We start from the raw sequence: 22809 nt of genomic DNA on the forward strand, positions 1-22809 counted from the left end.
TGTCATTATTTGGGGAATACTGTATCGCGGCTCACTACAGTGATGAAGTTTCTACTGCACAACACCCAGATGGACAAGGAACTAGAATGAAGTTGGAGTCAATGCTTTTTTTGTTATTTAAAAATGTCACACTTCAGTATACCCTCATAAGATGCAACATGTTGTTTTTAAGAGGATCTCAGATCTCCGACACATTCAGCACCCACACTTTAAACTAGAACCAGCCATTCACGTCGTAGCCCGTACTGACAAAACATGTACTGTATTAGTATTGCATGAAAAATAAATTAATAAGCTTGGAATTGTTATGATTGATACTGTAGCATGTGCTATTCTCATAGATGTCAGATGTACTGTAGCTAATGCTCAATGCCTTTTTATTTAAAAGATGAAAGCATTTTCCAATACTTTAAACTGCATATTGATATTGTGAAATACGTACCTATGGACACCAGTTAGGCAGTAGCTGCTGATTTAAATTAGAATAGCATAGGCTATTTAAAGTTAAATTAAATTTTTTAATCAAATAAAAAAGACACCTGTCTGATTCCTTCTAAAATTATTTTAGAACACCATGTTACTTTTTTGACACAATTTCAATGCAAGCATCATCAACTTAGCTGTTAAACATGACTTTGTTCCCTGCTTTCCCAGGAGCTGTACCCTGCGTTTTGTATACACAATGGAGGAAGTGATCTGGAGCGCTTGCCCAGTGCTAGCACCTGCATGAACTTGCTCAAGCTTCCAGAGTTTTGTGACGCGCATCTGATGAGGAACAAGCTCCTTTATGCTATCGAATCTTCAGCCGGGTTTGAGCTGAGCTGAAAGGCTGTGGAACTGCAATGCCCTCAAAAGAAATATATTGTGCCTATTCTAAGAGCAACACTCTATTCAGAAAAGCATTATAGCAAACTCAAGTAAGGAATAATATAGTATGAATATCAAAAGAAAAATGCACTGAGAAAGTATTGTTTTTATCTTTTTTTAAATACCTTACTTGAGTTTAATAATTGATTTACAAGAATATATATATATATATATATATATATATATATATATATATATATATATATATATGCAAAAATAAGAGCTGCTGTTAAAACATAGCAAGTAAAACAGGTCTGTCTGGGTGGGCTGCTGTGTTTAAATGCCAAGTGGAGCACATTCTTGTAACCTGAAAGTGAATCAAAAAGTCAGCTTTGGCTTAGTGCAGTTTCAAGGCAGAATTTGAATGCAGGCAGTAAGTATAATGAAGAAAGTTCAGAAGGAAGGCTGAAGAGCACAGAGGCCTGGACGGGTTAGGGCCCATCACTTACTCTTGTGGTAGAACCACGAAGGAGCTATAGTTGCTTTGTTTTTTTTAATCAAGGAATTCCAAGTTAAAACCAGGCTGTTGAATTGAATGATTTGTTTTCCATTGGAAGTCATCTAGAATCCCAGTTTTGTGATTTGATGATTATTATTATTATTATTATTATTATTATTATTATTATTATTATTATTATTATTATTATTATTATGAACAGCATATTAATACAAATGCTTTGACCTGCCATAGTGTGGATTGTATCTGGCAGCATTTGAAATGATCAGAGGCAGCCCCCCTTCATCATTTGCATTGTAATGATGGTTCTGTGAATGTGTGTGTGTTTCCACTGCTCTGTTACTCTCCGTCACACTGTAGCTGTGCAGACTCTTCCATGTATATTGAGTTCCTGTGGAATATACTGTAGCTTCACCTTGTGTTTTCACAATTATTAAAATGTGCAAAGAGCCTGTGTGTAATATGATTTCATGATTCTGTTGTTAGAGTTTCTGTCATTCATTATTTAGATTTAGGAATGTGATATAGGACTGAACATTGGTTTATATAATAATAATAAATAATAATAATAATAATAATAATAGTGCAGTCAATTCTCATTAAAAGAAACTCTGATTAGACACATTTAGCAGTTGCTTATTGTAAATGACTTCTTCCAATACGAATCCTCTGAACACGAGTTTCCAGGAAGTGCTAATTATTTTGGAGCTGCTGATAATACTAATTGTTCTGCTGTCCCTTGAAGTTCGTATTAACGAGTAATGACTAATAATATTTGATCTGAGAAAAAGAGTCAAGTGTCTTTAGAAAGACATACACTCTTGTCATCATGTTAAACTATAGGATGTGTTCAATTGCTTTGGTAAATTACTTTAGTTAACTTTGTGAATTGTATGAAATATCTGTATAACCTGCTCTAGCTGAATAATTTAAAACTCCACCAAAAAAAACAAACAAACAAACAAACAAAACTTCATTTTTTGTTTGGGCAGTGATTTAAATCTCATCAAGTTCCATAACCTTTAACTTCAGCCTCCTTTTCTGCTGAGTCCACCAACATGGCAAGATCTCATTTATATTGTTCTAGGACGAGCAGTTTGTTACATAATGAACAAAAAACAAACAAAAGAAACAACAGTTTGAATGCATTCTTATTAACAGCTCAAGCTTTGGACCGCAGGTGCATGGACTGGTAGTTCTAAAGCGTTCTTCAAATGTTAGTCACACCTTCTCAGAGCTTCAGTGCTTCATCGAACAAGCCATGAAAAAAGCCTCTCCTGTTTTCCTCAGTTCCCCAGGTCTCCAAGCCCTCTTCCGTTTCCTGAGCACCTCGCCATGGCTCCAGCACTGTCTGCCCTGGTAGGGCTTGTCTGTAGCCATCTGTTGAGAATCTGCCACGGGCAGTAGAAAGGATCGCCTCTGCACCACAGGCTAACAATTGTTGGTGATGGGAGAATGCTGGATATTGCTTTTATCTGAAAATAAAATTGCTGCCATTTGCCATAACGCCGACTTTTCCACTGCGATCTCACAATTCAGTGTTATTGTTGCTTAGTCGTGCATAGACAGCTACTGTGCACCAAAATGTTCGCAATGCAAGATATGCAAAGCTGTGGAGGGCTGTATCTTAGGAACCGCTTGTCAAATGTTAATTCAATTATTGCATGCATGGACAATTGAGACAGTTACTGGCCTTTTAAAAACAAGCGCTCTTGAAGATGTTGGGCTGGTTACTGTAGTCCACTGACATCCTGATACATTTGTTGGAAATTATCATGGAGAATACAAAAGATGAGTTCCAAACTGAAGACCAAGGGCTAGTTTCACAAAGCACTTCTGGGTAGCAGTCTGCTAATCCAATTCACTTCCATAAAAAAATAAGAAAATAACACATTTATCCATCATTTTCATCATATAGACTTGCTGAGTGGATTTGTATTAAATAACGTTCTATCTTAAATGCATGTGTGTGTTTATATATATATATATATATATATATATATATATATATATATATATATATAAACACACACATGCATATATCTAATATACAGTACTGTGCTAAAGTTTTAGGCAGGTGTGAAAAAATGCTGTAAAGTAAGAATGCTTTCAAAAATAGACATGTTAACAGTTTATATTTATCAATTAACAAAATGCAAAGTGAACAGAAGAAAAATCTACATCAAATCAATATTTGGTGTGACCACACTTTGCCTTCAAAACAGCATCAATTCTTCTAGGTACACTTGCACACAGTTTTTGAAGGAACTCTGCAGGTAGGTTGGCCCAAACATCTCGGAGAACTAACCACAGTTCTTCTGTCGATTTAGGCAGCCTCAGTTGCTTCTCTCTCTTCATGTAATCCCAGACAGACTTTGATGATGTTGAGATTAGGGCTCTGTGGGGGCCATACCATCACTTCCAGGGCTCCTTGTTCTTCTTTACGCTGAAGATAGTTCTTAATGACTTTTTCTGTATGTTTGGGGTCGTTGTCATGCTGCAGAATAAATTTGGGGCCAATCAGATGCCTCCCTGATGGTATTGCACGATGGATAAGTATCTGCCTGTACTTCTCATTATTGAGGAGACCATTAATTCTGACCAAATCCCCAACTCCATTTGCAGAAATGCAGCCCCAAACTTGCAAGGATCCTCCACCATGCTTCACTGTTGCCTGCAGACACTCATTCATGTACTGCTTTCCAGCCCTTCGGCAAACAAACTGCCTTCTGCTACAGCCAAATATTTCAAATTTTGACTCGTCAGTTCAGAGCACCTGCTGCCATTTTTCTGCACCCCAGTTCCTGTGTTTTCGTGCATAGTTGAGTCTCTTGGCCTTGTTTCCACTTCGGAGGTATGGCTTTTTGGCCGCAAGTCTTCCATGAAGGCCACTTCTGACCAGACTTCTCCGGACAGTAGATGGGTGTACCAGGGTCCAACTGTTTTCTGCCAATTCTGAGCTGATGGCATTGCTGGACATCTTCCGATTGCGAAGGGAAGTAAGCATGATGTATCTTTCATTTGCTGCCATAAGTTTCCTTGGCTGACCACTGCTTCTACGGTCCTGAACGTTGCCCGTTTCTTTGTGCTTCTTCAAAAGAGCTTGGACAGCACATCTGGAAACCCCTGTCTGCCTTGAAATTTCTGCCTGGGAGAGACCTTACTGATGCAGTATAACTACCTTCTGTCTTGTTGCTGTGCTCAGTCATGCCATGGTGTATGACTTTTGACAGTAAACTGCCTTCAGCAACCTCACTTTGTTAGCTGAGTTTGGCTGTTCCTCACCCAGTTTTCAGTTTTCATGATTGTGTTTCAACCTACGTATTGAATTGATGATCATTAGCACCTGTTTGGTATAATTGTTTAATCATACACCTGACTATATGCCTACAAAATCCCTGACTTTGTGCAAGTGTACCTAGAAGAATTGATGCTGTTTTGAAGGCAAAGGGTGGTCACACCAAATATGGATTTGATTTAGATTTTTCTTCTACTTTTGCACAGTACTGTGTGTGTGTGTGTGTGTATATATATATATATATATATATATATATATATATATATATATATATATATATATATATATATATATATTATATATATATAACATTTTTTTTTAATCAGGTAAAGATAAGATAGCTTGCTAGCTCGGTGATAGTGGTACTTTGTAAAACTGGCCCCATATAAACTTATCTCTGAACCATATCACCAGAACGACACCTTATCTTTGAAGCATATCACCAGAACAACACCACCTTATCTCTGAAGCATATCTCCATCACCAGAACAACACTTTGTCTCTGAAGCATATCTCCATCATCAGAATAACACCTTATCTCTGAAGCATATCTCCATCAGCAGAACAACGCCTTCTTATCTCTGAAGCATGTCTCCAGAACAACACCTTTTTATCTCTGAAGCATATCTCCATCACCGGAACAACACCTTATTTCTGAAACAATTGACGTGGTTTCTTTTGGTATACCTTTTAGTTCTACCAGTGGTTCATAGATTATGCTTCAAAACCCACTACTTTACCTCTATTGCATCACATCATCCCTTTAGTTCCTCAGAATTACACAGAACTGGCATGTCATTTCAAAGCCAGCAAAACCGTGAATAGATGATTTCCATGTATGTGCTCTCACGAAGGTGCCAGTGTGAAAATGTTTTTGAGTGATAAGTGTTTTAAAGTAGTGTATCAGGTGAATTTAAAAACTGGAATTGTATACTGTAGATGGTTTAAAAGATTCATCTGCTGCCATGAAAGTTTTTTTTTTTCCTTTGCTGATTTCCATCTGCAGCACTTTTAACCAAGGGTCTTCTCATCTCCATTAGTCAAGCCCATGTGTGCTGTATCATTTTCTTGAAGAAACTCGCTAAGGTAATTAGGTCTTAAAAATTGACTTGACCACTAGATATGAATGATGAGCCTCAATTACAAAGTGATTTATTTAAGCCTATTACTTTATAATGGAATGTGGCTGTGCAGACTTTAATGTTTCTGCACATGAATCATTATATATTATATCTGTGAGGTAGTGAAGAATATTTAAACGTTTAAAAAAAAATACAACACTGCGTGTTAATGAAATAATTGTGAGAAATGAAGAGCATTAACAACGTACTGTACAGAAATATATAGTTTTACTTCACATGAAACCAGTACAAACGTGACGTATAATTGTGGAACACAACCTTCAGTACAGAACCCAGGACCAGAGGACAGAGGGAAAAGAAGTGGAGATATCACTTGGGACAGAGGGAAGGAGACACTTCTTCACAGTGTGAGGGGATGAAATAGGCACCCTGATCGTGTTGTTGAGGCAGAAACACTTGAATCCTTTGAGACCCAGCTTGACAAAGTTCTATTCTTTTTGTCCTCCTGTTCATAAATGTTATGTTTAACTATGAATAAGTTACAACTCAAGGTATTTTTAAAAGTGAATCCTTGGAAACATGCCATTAAAATAAGTCTCCTGAAAGCTTTGCATACAGAGATGTGCAGTACCTGTTTCAATGTATCACTGACTCTAGCAAAGAGCTCGAACCAGTTTTTTTATTGAGCTATTTTCATTTTCTTACAGGTCGACAGATCAATCAATATTTATTTTATATAATGCCTTTCATAGTGGACCACCATCACAAAGCGCTTTACAAGATAGTGAGGAACAATACATGAAACATTAAGTGAAATACAGGGCATAGTACATTAAATACAAACAGTAAAAAACAATGCAAACACATTAAATACAAGGCTTGGATGTGAATTCTAAACACTGTGGATGCTGTGTCATACGAATAAGATGGAGTGAAAAACCTGAAATAGGAATTTAGACAACAGCTAATAACAGATATCAGGCTTAAAGACCATTGAAAACAAGAACAACAGGTATCCTTTCAGTGGATGTGTGGTCAGTATGTCTTGATGGCGGGTGTCTGGTCAGTATGTCTTGATGGCGGATGTCTTGATGGTGGGTGTCTGGTCAGTATGTCTTGATGGAGGGTGTCTGGTCAGTATGTCTTGATGGCAGGTGTCTGGTCAGTATGTCTTGATGGCAGGTGTCTGGTCAGTATGTCTTGATGGAGGGTGTCTGGTCAATGTCTTGATGGCGGGTGTCTGGTCAGTATGTCTTGATGGTGGGTGTCTGGTCAGTATGTCTTGATGGAGGGTGTCTGGTCAGTATGTCTTGATGGTGGGTGTCTGGTCAATATGTCTTGATGGAGGGTGTCTGGTCAGTATGTCCTAATGGTTAACAGACATTGACCTCGCTGTCCGCACATGTGTCACGGCTGTTCTCTGGGCTCGTGGGTAAAGATGGAAGCTATGTTTGTTCAATTATCTGTGGGCTGCACAGAAATGCAAATAAAAATGTAACCTATTTAAAACAAACATTGGTTTTGATTATGTCAGCACATCAGCGCATTCTGCTCTGCAGCTTGAGTAGCAAGGCGTCTGGTGTCATGATGAGGACAGTCCAGCTCAGGCTTGAAGGTGACATTTTTTACAAGACAGTCTATTAAACCAGTAACATGTCATTAAAGTTATCTGAGTAACATTACAATATCCATACTTAAAAATGAAATGCAATAAATGTAAGATGACGTAATCACTGGTACTCTGGTCTGATTAAGCTCATCAATGAAGACGCTAAACCATGAGGAGTGTCCAGTCCCGCAATAATAATTACACAGGCACTGCATCTACCAATTATTACTGTGCCATCTTTTGTGAAATATAACATTTGTGGTGTCTGCCCTTTATTAAGTAATACAGTTTAAGCACTAATCCTGGCTTTAGACAGGCTGCTGTGTGCTTGGGCTGTGCACTAATTAGACATTTTGATATTATGTTGTATTTGTAAAATGCAATATTATTATTGAAACAGTAACAAAAACTATAATATAACAAAATGCATAATTGTCTTAAGGTTATCATCATCTGCATATTCAAGCACCTCTAGAATAATGTAAAATACACTTTGCATATTGTTACTCTCTGTGATTTTTAGTTACTCTAAGACTATACAGATTTTTTATGCAATCCAACATTAATTTGAATTTTTGGATTAATTTTGTTTGGCCAAATGGGCTCTACTACCGCAGAAAAAAATATCTATACAAAGTGCAATACTGACCTCCAGTGCTGAAATTAATTATTTGCATGTAGTTTCACCTATCTATCCACCAGGTGTCGCTGTTTTGCCATTACAAGATTCCTATTGTGGATATAGAAAATTAAGATGGGACTCTAAGATTATTATCTCTTACAATTCTTAACCATATTACACAGCAGGCTTAAATGAGACCGCAGCATTAACCGGTCATAACAATCTGCTATTGGCATTTTATTTTCCTTACAGTATTTCACACTGTGAATTCATGTTTTTATCAGCGCCGTGCATTTACTATGGCAACGCGGTCAAACAAATACCGACTTCATGATTGGTGTTCGAGTCATACTATACAATAACCTAGCGAGGCAGTGTTATGTATGATGTTACAATGTATTAATAATTTGAAGGTATCTGTGGTTTTAAAACTTCATAATTATTTCTACGTAGTAAAACAATACCAAAACGTGTGTTTTGTCTTTAAGGTTTTTTTTCTCCAGTGTATAAGATTTATGGTAATTGCTTAATTAGCGTGTCAACATAATTTTAAAAGCTCTGCTGTCATATATAATACGGGCATGTTATCAATGTGTAGGGTCTTCGGATAAATGTAAACTGTATATAACGAGTGAACACTAATATATCTTTCGATCTACTGCTGCATTTATCGAGCCCCGAGAACAGCACTTGCAGTGCAATTACAAGTCTTCACCAGCATGAGTCGGTGTCGCTGTTTCTCAATGAGTGATGTGCATCCCTACACAAAGAGCCTGCCCTCACTGTGAAGCCGGTTGGAGAGTGCTGCTTGCCCGCGGAATTCCTCCAGGTCAGCTCTACAGCGCCAGCCCCTGGCGGTTTTCTGGTAATTTCCAGAACATTTCCCCTCCCCCATCTGCTCGTGGTGGAGGGGGAAGTGACGTCTGAACCCTTAGAAACGAAGCCAGCTGGAGTGTCCGGAGGCTCAGAGGAGAAACATTAATACCAGTGCCGAAAAAAAGAGAGCAGGATCGGAACCAGAGGGGAAGGACACCGACACCGCACGCCACGGTATCTAGCGGGTCAGGAGGTGAGCGGAGTTACACACACGGAGCCCGCCGGCTCTTACCTGCTTGTTGAAGGGCAGTAGTGTCGGGGGGATAGATCTGGCAAGGCAGCAGCTGCCACAGTGTCAGTATAAGAAGTGGATGCATTGCCAGCATTGTGAGGTTCAGCTGCATCGCTGCATCGCTGCTGTGCTGCCAGTGTCGTGTCCGAGCTGTGTACTGGGTGCAGTAGTGTGTAACACCAGCCGGTGGAATGATTACATTGTATGTTATTTAAATGACACATTTTAGCTTCCACAAGAGAATGTAATTGTTAGCGCTGAAAAGAAAAACGCCATTCTTTTTGTAATTTTTTAAATTTATTTATTTTGGTCACGTCAGTTCGTGCCATTGGCAGTGGAAAGGAAATGTCGTTACACATGAACGGTGATGGTGCATTTGTTTGTAGACATTTCTGGAATTTCGCCTATCCCTTTATTAGACAGCGGCCGTCATACTTCAAGTAAACACAAGCACACGAACACACTCCTTTGTTGCCTGGGTGTAACGACAGCGGAGATCACATGGTGTGTACATGGGGGGCGAGGGGGGGTACAGAGTCGGTTGGGTGCTGTTTGACATTGTAAAGTGTGGTGGTAGACGAGACTCATTGTTGAGTTGGCCGACATCATTTAACGGTTGACTGTAATTTGCTTTAATTTACACACATTCGTTTAGACTTGCCTCTGATAGTAGGACCAAATGTTTTGTTGTTTTTTGGTTGGGGTCAGTTTAATTGTAGGCAGTCAAAACAAAACAACGACAAGAAGAGCCCTTGTTATGTGAGCTGTGTGCGCACACGGCAGTGACCTGCAGGGTCTGGGAATGCGTGGACTCCAGCCTGATGCAGTGCTACAAACTGAAACTCTGCAGGGTAATCTGCTGCTGAGCTCTGACTGACATACCGGTAACCTGACTTCCGGCTTGTGTATCAGGACAAATAATGGTTAAAATGCACGCAAATACATTTCTTTAGACATGTCCTCATAGGTGTAATTTAGTGATACCCTACTTTTTTTTAATTTAAAATTATCAGTGGTAGCCTCAAACTAGGATCAGAAAGAGTTTTATAAATACCGTGTCTACTTTAGATTTTACACCAACTTGTTTGACAGGTGTATATATGACTGTGTATGTATATAACGATGTATGTGTGTGGGTGTGTATATATAAATAAATCATTCAAAATCTCGGTTATGTAAAGCAGTTTAGTGTGCTCTCCGGTCATGCTGCACTTTACAGTCATGGTATAATATACAGTCAGCAAACAGAACCCTAAGATACTGAAATGCTGCACATCATAAAAGGTGTCTATGCATTTTGATTAGTCACCCCTGAAGTTTATCCTATGAATATTGCACTACAGTTAATATCTTGTTAATGTATTTTTTGGTTTATGAACATTTAGGATGATTTACTATGATTTCTGGTAAACTTGAACTTGTAATCGCGGAGACAACAAACAAAAAACTAAAACTCACTAGTGTGGCTTTCTGTATCAGACTTTTTTGTTTTTAAAGTATATAAAAGCACCTTGATTGGTTGTTTAGGTCTTTGGAGATGACAGTCATTTGGTAAGTAGCCAGTGGTTGTTTAAAAAGGTTTAAAATGGGTGTCTAACGTCACCATTATATCATCGTTCATATATGAACAATTTCTGGTGGCGCCGGTTTGGGTTTAATAAACCGGGCTCCCAAGGATTCTGGGACAGTGTTAATTAAACAGGGGTAGTTTTATAAATTACATGTTCAAGGTGTGGCACAGCTTTGGAAGCAAACACAAATCAGAGCTATTTACAGTTTACATTAGATGTTTAATATTTATCACCACAGGATTTTTTGCCTTCCTAAGAAATAAAATAAATGGAGTAATGGGCACTCTTCAATACCATCACAGGTCAGCATAGTGTGTTTAAGGAAGGGTGTGTGGGAAGTTTATTATTTTATTGTACACACAGTAAATGTGATCCTACTGAATCAGACACTCGATATGCTGGGAGAGTTGATATTACTTATAAGCTAGCCTGTGACAATTTCAGTTCATTGTTGATAGAAAGAAGAGATTATCTGACGCAAGCATCACATGTCATAGACGAAGGGCTAAGTAAACCAGGCAGAAGTGTATGTTCAATGTACTTACACTAGAAACAGCACTTCATTTGAAGTACATATGGAAATGTAGGCTGGTGTAAGCAGCATACAGTATGAATCCTGCTGAAATATTACGTTTTTAGGTTTTGTTTGATCTTAATTAAGAAATCCAATAATGGAGTTCAAAGTGGTTGCTGTGCTAGAGCAGATAACCTGTAGTATATCAGACAAGCTTACAAATATACATATATATAAAATTTACACAGCAAGGTTTTTGCGAGCTGGTTTTGAAATGAGCTTTGACTGCACAGTATGTACACTGCTGTATTTAAGCCGGAAATAGAATCCTCTTGGTGATACTGATTGCTGTGGCTCTCTCTCCATTCTATTCAAATCCATGTTCCACTGCTTGTATGATTCCTCATTTAAACACCTGGATTTAATGAAACAGTTAAAGACCAGGGTGGACGAAGGCTCTGTTCTACTCCATTAATTAATTTAGGGATGTGGTTGGAACAAAGTACTGGCACTGGAATGGATTCCCAGTTGAGTTCCACTGCTTTATAAGATGCTTCTCTAATGAAGACATCTCAAGTAAACAGCACAGTGCAAGAGGAGAAGCGCATCGTGGGGTACTGTGTTTCAGATTCCAAGTATCTGTTTTATTTGAATTATTATTGTTTTTCAATTAGCTGGAAATTAGTTATATAGACTAGAGCCTTGCTACCCAGCCTGTCCCGACGGAACCCAGCAGTAAGCGATGGGTTTGGGTTAGGTCGGGTGTAGTTTGTATATTATAGTTCTGTCTCTGGTCATGTCCGGTCGGGTCAGTGTGTTATCGGTGAGTGGATTATGCTTCCTAAAACTCACTTCCTGCTTTTCTAAAAATGCATGCGTGGAGCGCTGCCTTGAGTGGCAAGGACTAAATTTCTAGCGTGCACGTCAGAGAGGGTCAGTGTGCCATTATTTGAAAGGGGTCGGGTTTAGATTTGTTTGGTCAGTTCTGATCGGGTTTTAAATTTAGGCCCGAGCAGAGCTCAAATATAGACTGCAGATGTCTGATCAAATGGGTTTACCTACTGTACATACCATCTAGTTAGCAAGACCCATTTTAGTACTAATCTTTGATTACCTGTTGTAGTGTTAATCTGAGTTCTAAACTGGGTCTCTGAAACCAACTGTTAACGTTTGTAAAAATCACTGACGGATTTTATTGGATCCAAAGGCATGCAGTCGGGGCTGTGCTGGGGGAGGCGTGCGGTTGCTGCTCTTCTCTGGAGATTTCATGTTAGTTGTCTCCTCTGTAGGTTTGGGAATAGCAAATTCATCAGGGACTGGGTCACCTCACTGTCTAGACGCCTTGTTAGTTCACATGACAGTTGCAGGCATGCCTTCCTAGCATCCACTGATGGCTCTTTGACTTCAGTGGTGGGATTGGGAGTTATATCTCATCTCTTTCAGTGCTGAGTAACTGCAAACAGACAACCATAATATAACTAATTGTGTATGTTTTCAGTGTTTTTTAATGAAAATAACTTGTACAGGACTGTTGGAATAGTGAAGACTGAGCAAGTTTAACTTGTCTGGTGTGTTTTATTTGTAGGTTCACAGCACTCCAGTTCACTGAGCTATTTTTACATAAATTACACTGATCTGTAAAGACTGAGGCTTCAATGACATGCAGTCTGTTCATTTAACAGTAGATGGGATACACAGCACTCCTCTGAAATAAGATGGGGTGTTTGCATTGTTTCCAAAAACAATTTTTTTATTACTTTATTTACGTTTTGCTTATTTTAGTGTATTTACAGTAATCTATGAAACAGATTTGTCATGGTTTTTTTAATGTATTGATTAACATATGCAAATACATACTGTACAATAAACTAAACACATACCAGTGTATTATGTTCTGTAAAAAATATATAATAATAATAAATAAATAATAATAAATAAAAACGTAGATTATTTGAACAAATTGCATGATTGCAGTTCAGACACATCCACAGCACTGGTCTTAAAGCTACACCATTAAAATAATATTAGTAAACCAGACCTTTGAGATCATGTCAAGTGATGCAGCTGGGTTTTCCATTCTTCTCACATCCTTATCATGACCATTAATGGGCAACTACAAAAAAAAATTCAATAAAATAGCACTTTTGTCTAATGTAGTTAAGTTGTTGCTTAATTCACGAAGGGAGTGCTTGTGTGTGGTTGCAGAGTTCCATTCTGTGGAGACTAGCGAGATGTAGTGAGACTGACAATGCTGTGGAGTGTTACAAGGTTATAATTTGGCTTGCTACTTTTTGATTTGTAATCAGTAAAGCACGTTAAACGTCGAATTCCCCAAAAATATGAGTTTGACTGAAATAAATGTATATGTATATTTATATAGGATAAATATCGGTAAAACCACTTGCTATTTTTTTCTTACCAAAAATAATAATTTAAGAAATCATCTCTAGTTTGTGTAGTTTTTATACTTGCTGTCTGTCCTATCTCCGTTCTACTCTGAATGGCTGGGGGTCACTGTCAGTCAACTCAGGCTAGAGTAGTTTCACCGTCGGTCATTTCATCCTGTCCTGACAGATCTCTTTGGCTGAAGCAGCGCTAGAATGCTCCAATTCGTTTAAATGACTGTCAGTCATCGGACCGACTGTACACTTTCATTTGCCAGCTACAGCGCCTGTCATTCAAAGCGCCTACTTTGAAATTAGCGGGTTTAGGTGTAGGTAAGCTTTATATATTATAGGTATATACGGTGACAGTTAGTAGTTTGATTTGAAAATGGGGCACAAGAGGAAAACACTTAATGAGTATTGTGCACAATACCCTGATCTGAAGTGTCTGCGGCAGGATGAAGCGGGCCAGTCTGCCTTGCTCCAGTAACATAAAGATTGAAAAAAACGGTAAATTCTTTAAAAAGTAAACGTTTATATTAATCGTCTGTTTGGCAAAAGAAATAAAAATGGAATAGTAGCAAACCTAGTTATAATGCAAGCCCAGTGCCAACACATTGTTTGAATGAGGGAGTTTCATTATTACAGAGGAGCACAATGCCACAACAATGTCCTTCTCACTATTGGGTTATACTACACCTTTTTAAAGTTATGAGAGCAGGACTTCAGCATCCCTGTGAAGATTTCAGTAAGCAGTGGTTTCAGAGCAGGTATCACGGTGTCGCCTTTTCCGATACTGAGGTAGAACAGAATGGCTAACTTCCATCGGAAGCAATGGGAGAGCAGTGCCCGGCTGCTGTACAGTCGAACATTCAGCATGGCTTCTTGTGCAGGCCTACAGGTGTGAGGAAGATATGCAGTATCATTTACTGATGCAGAGACCTAGTCAGGGACTGTAGGACCCCTGTTGTGACAAGCTGGCAAACGTATGTCATTTAAACACACTCTTCAATAACAAGCTCCTTCTATACCAGTGCGGCTAGCAGCAGCTGTCTGAGCTGGGAGTGTTTTTTGTTGCAGCTGTTTTTCAAAGCAGATGAAGGGCTGAATGTGGTTTTTATATATATATATATAATATATAATGTGTACGTGTGTGTATATATATATATATATATATATATATATATATATATATATATATATATATATATGTGTGTGTGTGTGTGTGTGTGTGTGTATGTGTATGTGTGTGTGTGTATATATATATATGTATGTATGTATGTATATATACACACAAACACTGACGTTTTAAAAGAGAAATGTAAACCGATTTGTGTGTGAAATTTTTCCTTGACATCTAAAGCCCAGCATACACAAGGAAACATGTTTCCTCATGTTTTCTGGATGTCTCCGTATTTCCAGCACTAGACCAGGGTTCTACTTTGAGAAATATTTTGCCTTTAGCCAATTAGGAGAGACTCCAAGCCATTGATCATGTGACTATGCAAGATGGGGACTTGTACAGGAGATGGCGTGGTTTGGAATCTTGCAATCGGTTGTTTTATTGGCATGTATGCTGACGCGTTGTCGTGTCAGCTCCTCGAGTGTCTGGATCCATACCAACAAACTGCAGTAACTGAAGCGCGGCTCATTTAAAGCGATGGTCCTCTACTCTCTGCTCCAGTCCACACGACTCTGTTCCTGTGCTTTCCCTTCTTTCACCGTTTCAGAGCAGCTAGAAGCGCAGCACCACTCAGTGCAGTGAGGCTTTCCTCCATTGACCATGCAGCGGGAATGGTCACCAGCTGATTGAAAGGGTCCTGATCATTTTTGTAGAAACATGTTTCAATGTATATGCTAGATTTGACAAACAATATAGATAGAGATGTACAGATCTGTCTGTCTCTGTGTACAAGACATTTATTTTGCAAGTTGGGCTGGTGCTGGAAAACGTGAGATATTTTGGAGTGGTGTACCTGATTTGTATAGCAAACACAAACTCACTGTGATCAGTTGTTGTTTCTGCAGGACACAGACGTGATTTGTTTTGGATATTGATCCAGCGCTAGTAATAAAATGTTGTGGCGAGAGTTTTTCATATCAGAAGGAGCATGCATGTTTTAACTTTGTTTTGTACATCGTTGAGCCTACATTTTCTTGCGCTAATGGGGTTTTGTGTTTGTTTGTGGTGTGATTAACCAGTGGCAGAATTCCACCTGTCTGCTCGTGTATATTGTGCTTTTGTGCCTCTGAACCAATGTACTGTAGAGCCCTGTGTAAGCTCTCTCAGACCAAGGTCCTTCAGACTTTGAATTGATCAAGTGCTTGTCCTTTCAGTTGAATCGCACTGCAGAGTACTGTAACACCATCTGCTGTTTAAAAGCATTTCCCAGCGCATGTGCTGTGGAGATTTGTAGATCGTGTGATGTTTGTGATTTTATTGGGTTAGCACTGTCTCTGCAGCAGACATTATCCAGTGCAATAGTGCTACAGACAGGAAGCCCCACTAGGAAGTGAGTGACATGCATAAACACACTGATTTGGATCAGTGCTTGTCAGCTTTGTTTGGTGTCATTTAAAGGTTATAGCATCAGCTGGCGTATTCTGTGTTGGTGTTTTGAATTTGAACCTGTCATCTCCACAGCGAACTTGCACATTGACTGGGCAAGCACAGAGACTGTTAATATCTTATTTTTAAACAGGCCTGTTGTGTGGGTGCATGACAGGTAAATCTGTGTAATCGGGTGAAATCCACTTCTGCGCTGTGGAGTTAATAAGCTTTTTGCTCTCTCCAGTCTCCCCAATTAGTTGCTTGCCAATGCCAAGGCACTCTCAATCTGAGGAACACTCGTCTCACAGAAGAACTTTGTTTGATTAAAGAGACATTACAAATCGACTCCAATCCTTGTCTGTAAAAAATAAATGAAAGTGGTATTTTCTGTTATCTTTCTTGTTTAGATTACATTGATTCACCGAGCCAGATTGTGCCCACAATGGCAGAGTAAAAACTCTTGGTGTAAATCAGTGACTATAAATGCTGTGTAACTCCTATATCTTGAGTCATTTCTGGCACACACGGATATGTTTTTTTTGCCTTCAAATAAATGTACAACAAAAATGATTTGGGTATTTGTGCCAGCACTAGTAATAACATTCCAGTGAGTGTGTTTTTTTTTTATTTATCTGAATTTTTCTGATGTGTGAGAGCTGGATTGTAGGGGGGCGGGGCTGTGATTGTGGCACTGCCTAATTTCTAGACAAGGCAGAAAAACCAAAAACAGGATGTTGGAAAGGCATGACTGAAACAATGCAGTTAACTGCTGACAGCAAGCTGCTGTTTCAGATACTTATTTGATTATGAATAGGAAATTAACCCTGTGACATCTGTGTTCTGAAATTCAAGCTGCAGTTTTGATCACCTGATGTTGCTGAATAAGCACATCACATTGAAACTGCAGTAACAGCACACACATTGTTTAGTGGGGACAAAGGTGGGGCTGTATTCATAAAGCTTTTAGTGTGTTAGTAAATTTGTGCAATATTTCTACAGTATCCTAATACTAAAGCTTAAAAAAAAATTACTGACAATTCAAAAAGCTTTCCCATAACTTTGCAGTGAGTGCTGTAAATCCAAAAGAATGGTTTATAGATGCCCAAGATTAACATGAACAACCTACAGTAAACGTGCTGCTGTAGCTGCCTGCTGGATAATCAGATCTTTTGGCTGTTAACATCAAGATTTCTATTCTGAAACTCTGATACATTATATTATGGTACATTGTTGCAGTATAGAACCTATTAGAATGATCTCATCATCGATAGACATGACAAACTAAAGATCTTCCAATGCCATTTTTCAACTTATCTTAACCGTTTTGTAATTTACTTTGTTTTAGGGAGAAATGATTCATCACCATTGCGTGAATTATCGGATTAGAGGAGTGTATGGGGATGCATAAGCAAAGCTTTGAATAAATGTGATGATTGGAATGAATGAAAGCTCCACCCATTTAATGATCTTTTATTAGACATCAGACTGGAATACATGACCTGTATATCCTGATCTGTAGTGTTGTCATCTACTGTGCTTGGCACATGCTAACTGTCTGTGACTACTTCTGCGAACCCTGTGCCACACCCTGTACCTGTGCTACTGTATGATATAGAGCAAGAAATGTCCACACCGTAGTCATGCTTGTAGTCTTTTGAGTATCTGTTCTCAATAGTTCCTGTTTGGTGCACTCTTAGGTGAATTACAAAGTTTAACTGCATGAGCTGGCGAAACTTCCAGACATGAACATTCCAAATGAAAATGTGAAGTTCCCCCAAAAGCCCATACTGTACATGCCACACCTATATCTGGCATTGAAAAAATTAGGTGTTGTCAATTATTTGGCTACATTGAAAGACAAAAGACCAGCTTCCAACAGAGAGGGTGCCATCAATTTACTTTTTTTTTTTTTTTTTTTAAAACCTTTAATTGCCTTGTGTATTGTTCACTTACAATGGGCGTTTTTACGTTACCGTCTTTACACTAATGTCAGTTACTGTACAGAGATCTGCAAGGAAAATGCAGGAAGTGACTGAGTATTCATTTTAGTTTCCATGGTTTCTTTTTTCACTGTTCTAGAATGTACAGTACATGCTCTGTTCTAGAATGTGTATTTGTTGCAAAGCTATGAAGAAGCCCTCTTCAGCCTGTAGAAGCTACTTTAATCTCATCACTGACGTCTTGTTGGGTATGTAAAGAATATAAAGTTCTTCTTCGATGCTGGCTGAATTAGCCTCAGCCTTTCATGATCGATAGAAAAGAGAGATCGCAGCCACTGTTAAACATGAGCAGTTTATTGATGGGATGCTCTGGGCCAGAGACTAATCTAATGCCGTTTCTGTTGCCTCGTGAGTCACGCTCTTTATTTACAGAATTATTCAACTGGGACTGTCCCCATCATTTTCAGTCTCCTAAAATGGGTTTGTTCAGACATCACTGGTTTATTGCTTACATTTAAATGGTACTATAATAAGCATGTACAGATCCAGAACTTCTACCATTTCTCAAGCTTGCGTCTTTTGTATCGATTGAGACCAGGTACTGTATTTTCTTTAGAAAGAGAGAATCCTATCCAAAAGGTCACAACGGATGCTGCTGACATTAATCTGTTGATATTAAAGGGGAGGGGAGGGCATGGAGTTCAGCTCTGAGGTGTTGCTGGGCTGGGAACATGGTTTGTTTGTGCTGTATTGTGCTGTTCACAAGTGATCATTTGGCTGCGCAAAGGATGTCTGTTACAGTTAATTATCAGTTAAGGTAAGTGAGAGGGCAGAAGGAGAAGTCTATCCGTTAAGAGCAGTGTCACTTCACACACACACACACGTGGTGAAATCCAGCATTGTGTTCTGCAGAAAATGAGGGCATCAGTGCTACTCAGGGAGGTCAGTGCAAATCAGAACAGACACCACAAACTGGAAAGAGCACTGAAGCGTCAAGTAGATAAAAATAACAAAACAGGATAAGCTAAGCCTGGTGCACAATTGTATGGGTTGTTTGGGTTTTTATTAATCAATTCATTTTATGGATGTATTTTTAATAATCCCCAATATTCTTTTAAACAGTGATTTTTTTTGTTTAGGCATCAAATCTTCTACAGTACTGAACGTCAACATGTATCAACTGTGTTGAAAAAAATGTGTACTGGGAAGTCAATATTTTTACAAAGGGAGATCTCTTATTACCAGTGTAATTTATCACTGTAAACATGCACGTTGGAGTAAAAAATCTTTGCAATGCGAAGTCGGTGTTTTTACCAAGGGATATTTCTTCTTATTGGTGTGTAATGCATCACTGTGCATGTTCTGAATCACTTTGTTGCAATATCGGTGCACATCTTCTTGTTTGCACTGTAAGGGCATGCTTTATAACAAACACAGACTAAGACTGTTTGAACAGCTCGGTTGTTTCTGTTTAGTGTACATGTTTACAGAAACCCATGTTTGTCTCCTACAGTATTTGGTACACTTCCTTGTGTCCTCTTACCATGTCAGTATTTCGCAAACCCCGGAATCATATTAGGGTTTAATGGACGCAGCGTTATTGTTCCAGTTACTGTTTCACTGGTGTGTTTTAATATCCTGTGGAGATCCAGCTCAAAGCTGGGAAAGGAGTTCCTGTAGATTGTATAGTGAGATATTTAGCAGCATTTTAATCATTAGATTTGGTACTGAGATACATTGGGAGTAAAGTGTAAAATATAGCCAGTATATTTAAATCTGAAGAGAGCTGTATACTCATGGCTTCCCATTTAGGTACTAGCAGTAAAGTGTTTGAAAGATCCTGACAACTTTGGATTCTGAAACCTGAGGCATCTGTAAAGAGTGTAGAACTGCCTATGTGCTGTAAGTTAGTGGAGTGAAGCCCTGATACTGTGCCAGACTGGCAGGTAGAGGCAGATCCTGAGTACGAGAATCTCTGTCCATTCTTCAGTCTGGAAACGAAAAGAAGTCAGTCCATCAGTCTTTCTTATATAGTGTCTTTCTTGATGTGTCGACTCCAAGCACGTTCCAGATAAAATAACAACTTATATACAAAACCATTAAAAAAAAAAAAAAAAAAAAAAAAAAAAATTGTGAAAGATGATGAAATATCTCAAGTGACACACATTAAAACAGTGTATTTTTAAAAAGCAGTGACACAATGTACATTTATACTAGTGTAAAATGGGGTGATACATTTTCCCTTTTAAAATACACATGCTATTTTATTTTTTTTAAGTGTTAACTCAAATTTCAAAACTAAGTAAACTGTAAACATGATTTCTTAAATGAAATAAAAAGTACTGAAATTGAGCGATTGGTTTATACTGTAGAAACTGAAAGGGAACTAAACCCAACACCAGTGTATTGAATGTATACGGATACCATGAAGGGCTTATTGTGTTTATAATCCGGGTCAAACCATGAATTTGAAGGAAAAAAAAAAAATAAATAAAATGGGTCTTAAATACTCTCTCCTGATTTGTCTAAACAGGTCACATGGTGGTGTGAATATTACAACATATTCCCATGTGTTAAAACTTTTTTCAAAAAGAAAAACTTGTAGATATCCATACACCACTAGAAGTTTGAAAACAAAACAAACAAAAAAAAACAAACAGTAGCCATATTTAAATGTATATTAATAAACATGACTAATCGCATTTTAATATCGTTTTGAAAAAAACGGTAGCCATATTTAAATTGGCAGTAAATGTGACTGACGAGGTATATCAGTTTTGATCTTTTGGGAACCCAAACTCAATGAGTCTGAATCAGACACCAACACTCAAGTGGTTGGAAAAAAAGTAATGCTGCTAGGCATTGAGCTTACCGAAGCACAGCTTCTGCACATAGAAAAGAAAAAAAAAAAAACACTCAAGTCCACTGTCTGGGCATCAGGTGTCTTTTTTTTATGCCACTGCCCGAGTATTTCAAAATGCAAACATCTTTGTTGCCACTGGAAACGGTACCGCAAATCTGGCACGGATACCTCCAGTCACTCACTACTATCGGATCACAAAGGATGATTTAAAAATAAATAAGTAAATAAATAAATAAAATCTTCCCCAGCGCTCACCCGACACTGCTCGTGAGAGAGGTTTGCTTTGATCTGGCCAGATGTGGCAAAGGAGGACTATGTGACGTTGCTTGAAATCGCTTGCTGGAGCTCCACCTACTGTTCAGAATGAACATCTTAACAAAAGGCCAGTAAATCTCCAAAGCTGCAATTTCAATGGCAGTGTTCAATTTAACATCAATAAACAGTGCTGCTTGTTTATTTAAAGCAGTGTTTATTTAAAAAAAAAAATAAATAAAAGTTGGGTATATTTTTTTTAGGTTAGAGGAGGAAGGATATTTAATAAAAATGACTTTTTTGTTAATTAAAGCATGTTTTTACTTTTTTTTTTTATTTAGTTAATTGACCCATTTTATAAGCGCATTAAGGCATTTCAGGGTGTGGGATATACTGTAATATCTGTATATTACCAAATTATTTTGAATTTATAGACCCAAGTGCTTTCGTCCCCATGACCTATCCAGGACAGCATCACTGCACAGTATGTTGAGTGGACAAGTATATGCTAAGGGGCTACTATTAAGGCAGTGACGGTAGGTAGTTTAAGCTTGAATGAGTGCAGAGCCACGATAACACTAACTTTGTAACGGCCGTGGATCACACAGTGCTGGCACGGCTCTTGTTTACTGCTGTAACTGGCACATACTGTAAAAAAAAAAAGAGAAAAACATTGTGGTGATATTGATTGGTCCACGTCAAACCTCCTCATTTAAATTTAGGTGTTCATCAAGGTCCTGTAACTGCTAATCAAAAACAGCAATTCTTTAGGTCAGTTACGTTCCTGCGTTATGACCTTCTAAAAAATATGCAAATTGTCAAGTTGGTTTGTTCGTCAGATTCAAAAATGGGTATGTTTGGATTGTGGGCATTGTGACCTATCAAAATGGGTATGTTTGGATTGTGGGCATTATGAGCTATCAAAATGGGTATGTCAATTGGTTAAAGATGCAGTTGAGAGCCATATGAAGGGACTAGATATGTTTTGAGGATAAGGAGTGATGTAAAGTTAGTGGCGGTACCAGTACATGTTCTCTAGATACAGTACTGCAATTTCATGTCTGAATCACTAGTGAGAGCTATGAAAACATTACACCTACAGTATTGTCAAATAGTAGAGTTTTACGAATTTGTGTAAGGGTTAGTGTGTTGTTTTTTTTTTGGAGCATATTATTAAAACCAGTTTAAACTGTCTAAGAGAATGCTCCCTCAAGGCATTGGGTGATGTGGTTTCAAAGTGTTCTTCACAAACCTCAACTTGATTTTAAACTGCATGGAAACAAGTCTGTGCTGGCAGCGATGGAGCTGGAAGCATTTCACAAGCGCTGGTGTCACAATCCCAGCAATATTACCGCATTGCCTGTCGTGGGAGGCTTAAAAGGAAAGGATAGTAACCCTTTACTGCCCAGGGTATGCTTCCTAAGGGTTCGATTTCTTAATGTTACTGTTTTTGTTGATCTTAAGTTCCATTGACTTTTGACAGTGTTTTGTGTTTCCAGTTGATTTCTTGTGTCCTTGGCTGTATTTCCAGTATCTATTTTCTATCTGTTTATCACGTTTTATTTGGGCCAAACAGACCCAATAGCTTTTGAAAACCTAGGATCTTTTCAATGCAAAATCTGTACACTGTAAAGGGTCTTGTTTGTCAAATGATTATACTGTAGGAATATGCAGTAATGAGTCCTTAAGTA

General features: G+C 38.4%; 2 protein-coding genes across 5 annotated transcripts in view; both read left to right on the forward strand.

Annotated features, from left to right (window-relative positions):
* Positions 1-1774, forward strand: part of LOC121314065 (ubiquitin-protein ligase E3C-like) — a 48837-nt gene extending 47063 nt beyond the window's left edge. Inside the window, exon 24 of the mRNA XM_041246881.1 lies at positions 655-1774. Within this exon, the coding sequence (XP_041102815.1) occupies positions 655-825 (171 nt within the window). The 3' untranslated portion in view covers positions 826-1774. The remainder of the gene's footprint in view (positions 1-654) is intronic.
* A 7060-nt stretch (positions 1775-8834) lies between these two features.
* Positions 8835-22809, forward strand: part of LOC121314066 (dnaJ homolog subfamily B member 6-like) — a 43509-nt gene continuing 29534 nt past the window's right edge. Inside the window, exon 1 of one of the 4 annotated variants that reach the window (XM_041246884.1) lies at positions 8835-9004. The gene's annotated coding sequence lies outside the window, so the exon portion shown is untranslated. The remainder of the gene's footprint in view (positions 9005-22809) is intronic. The other 3 variants (XM_041246883.1, XM_041246885.1, XM_041246886.1) reach the window with 3 other exon arrangements.

This window comes from Polyodon spathula, chromosome 4, assembly GCF_017654505.1.
Source record: "Polyodon spathula isolate WHYD16114869_AA chromosome 4, ASM1765450v1, whole genome shotgun sequence".
NCBI lineage: Eukaryota > Metazoa > Chordata > Actinopteri > Acipenseriformes > Polyodontidae > Polyodon > Polyodon spathula.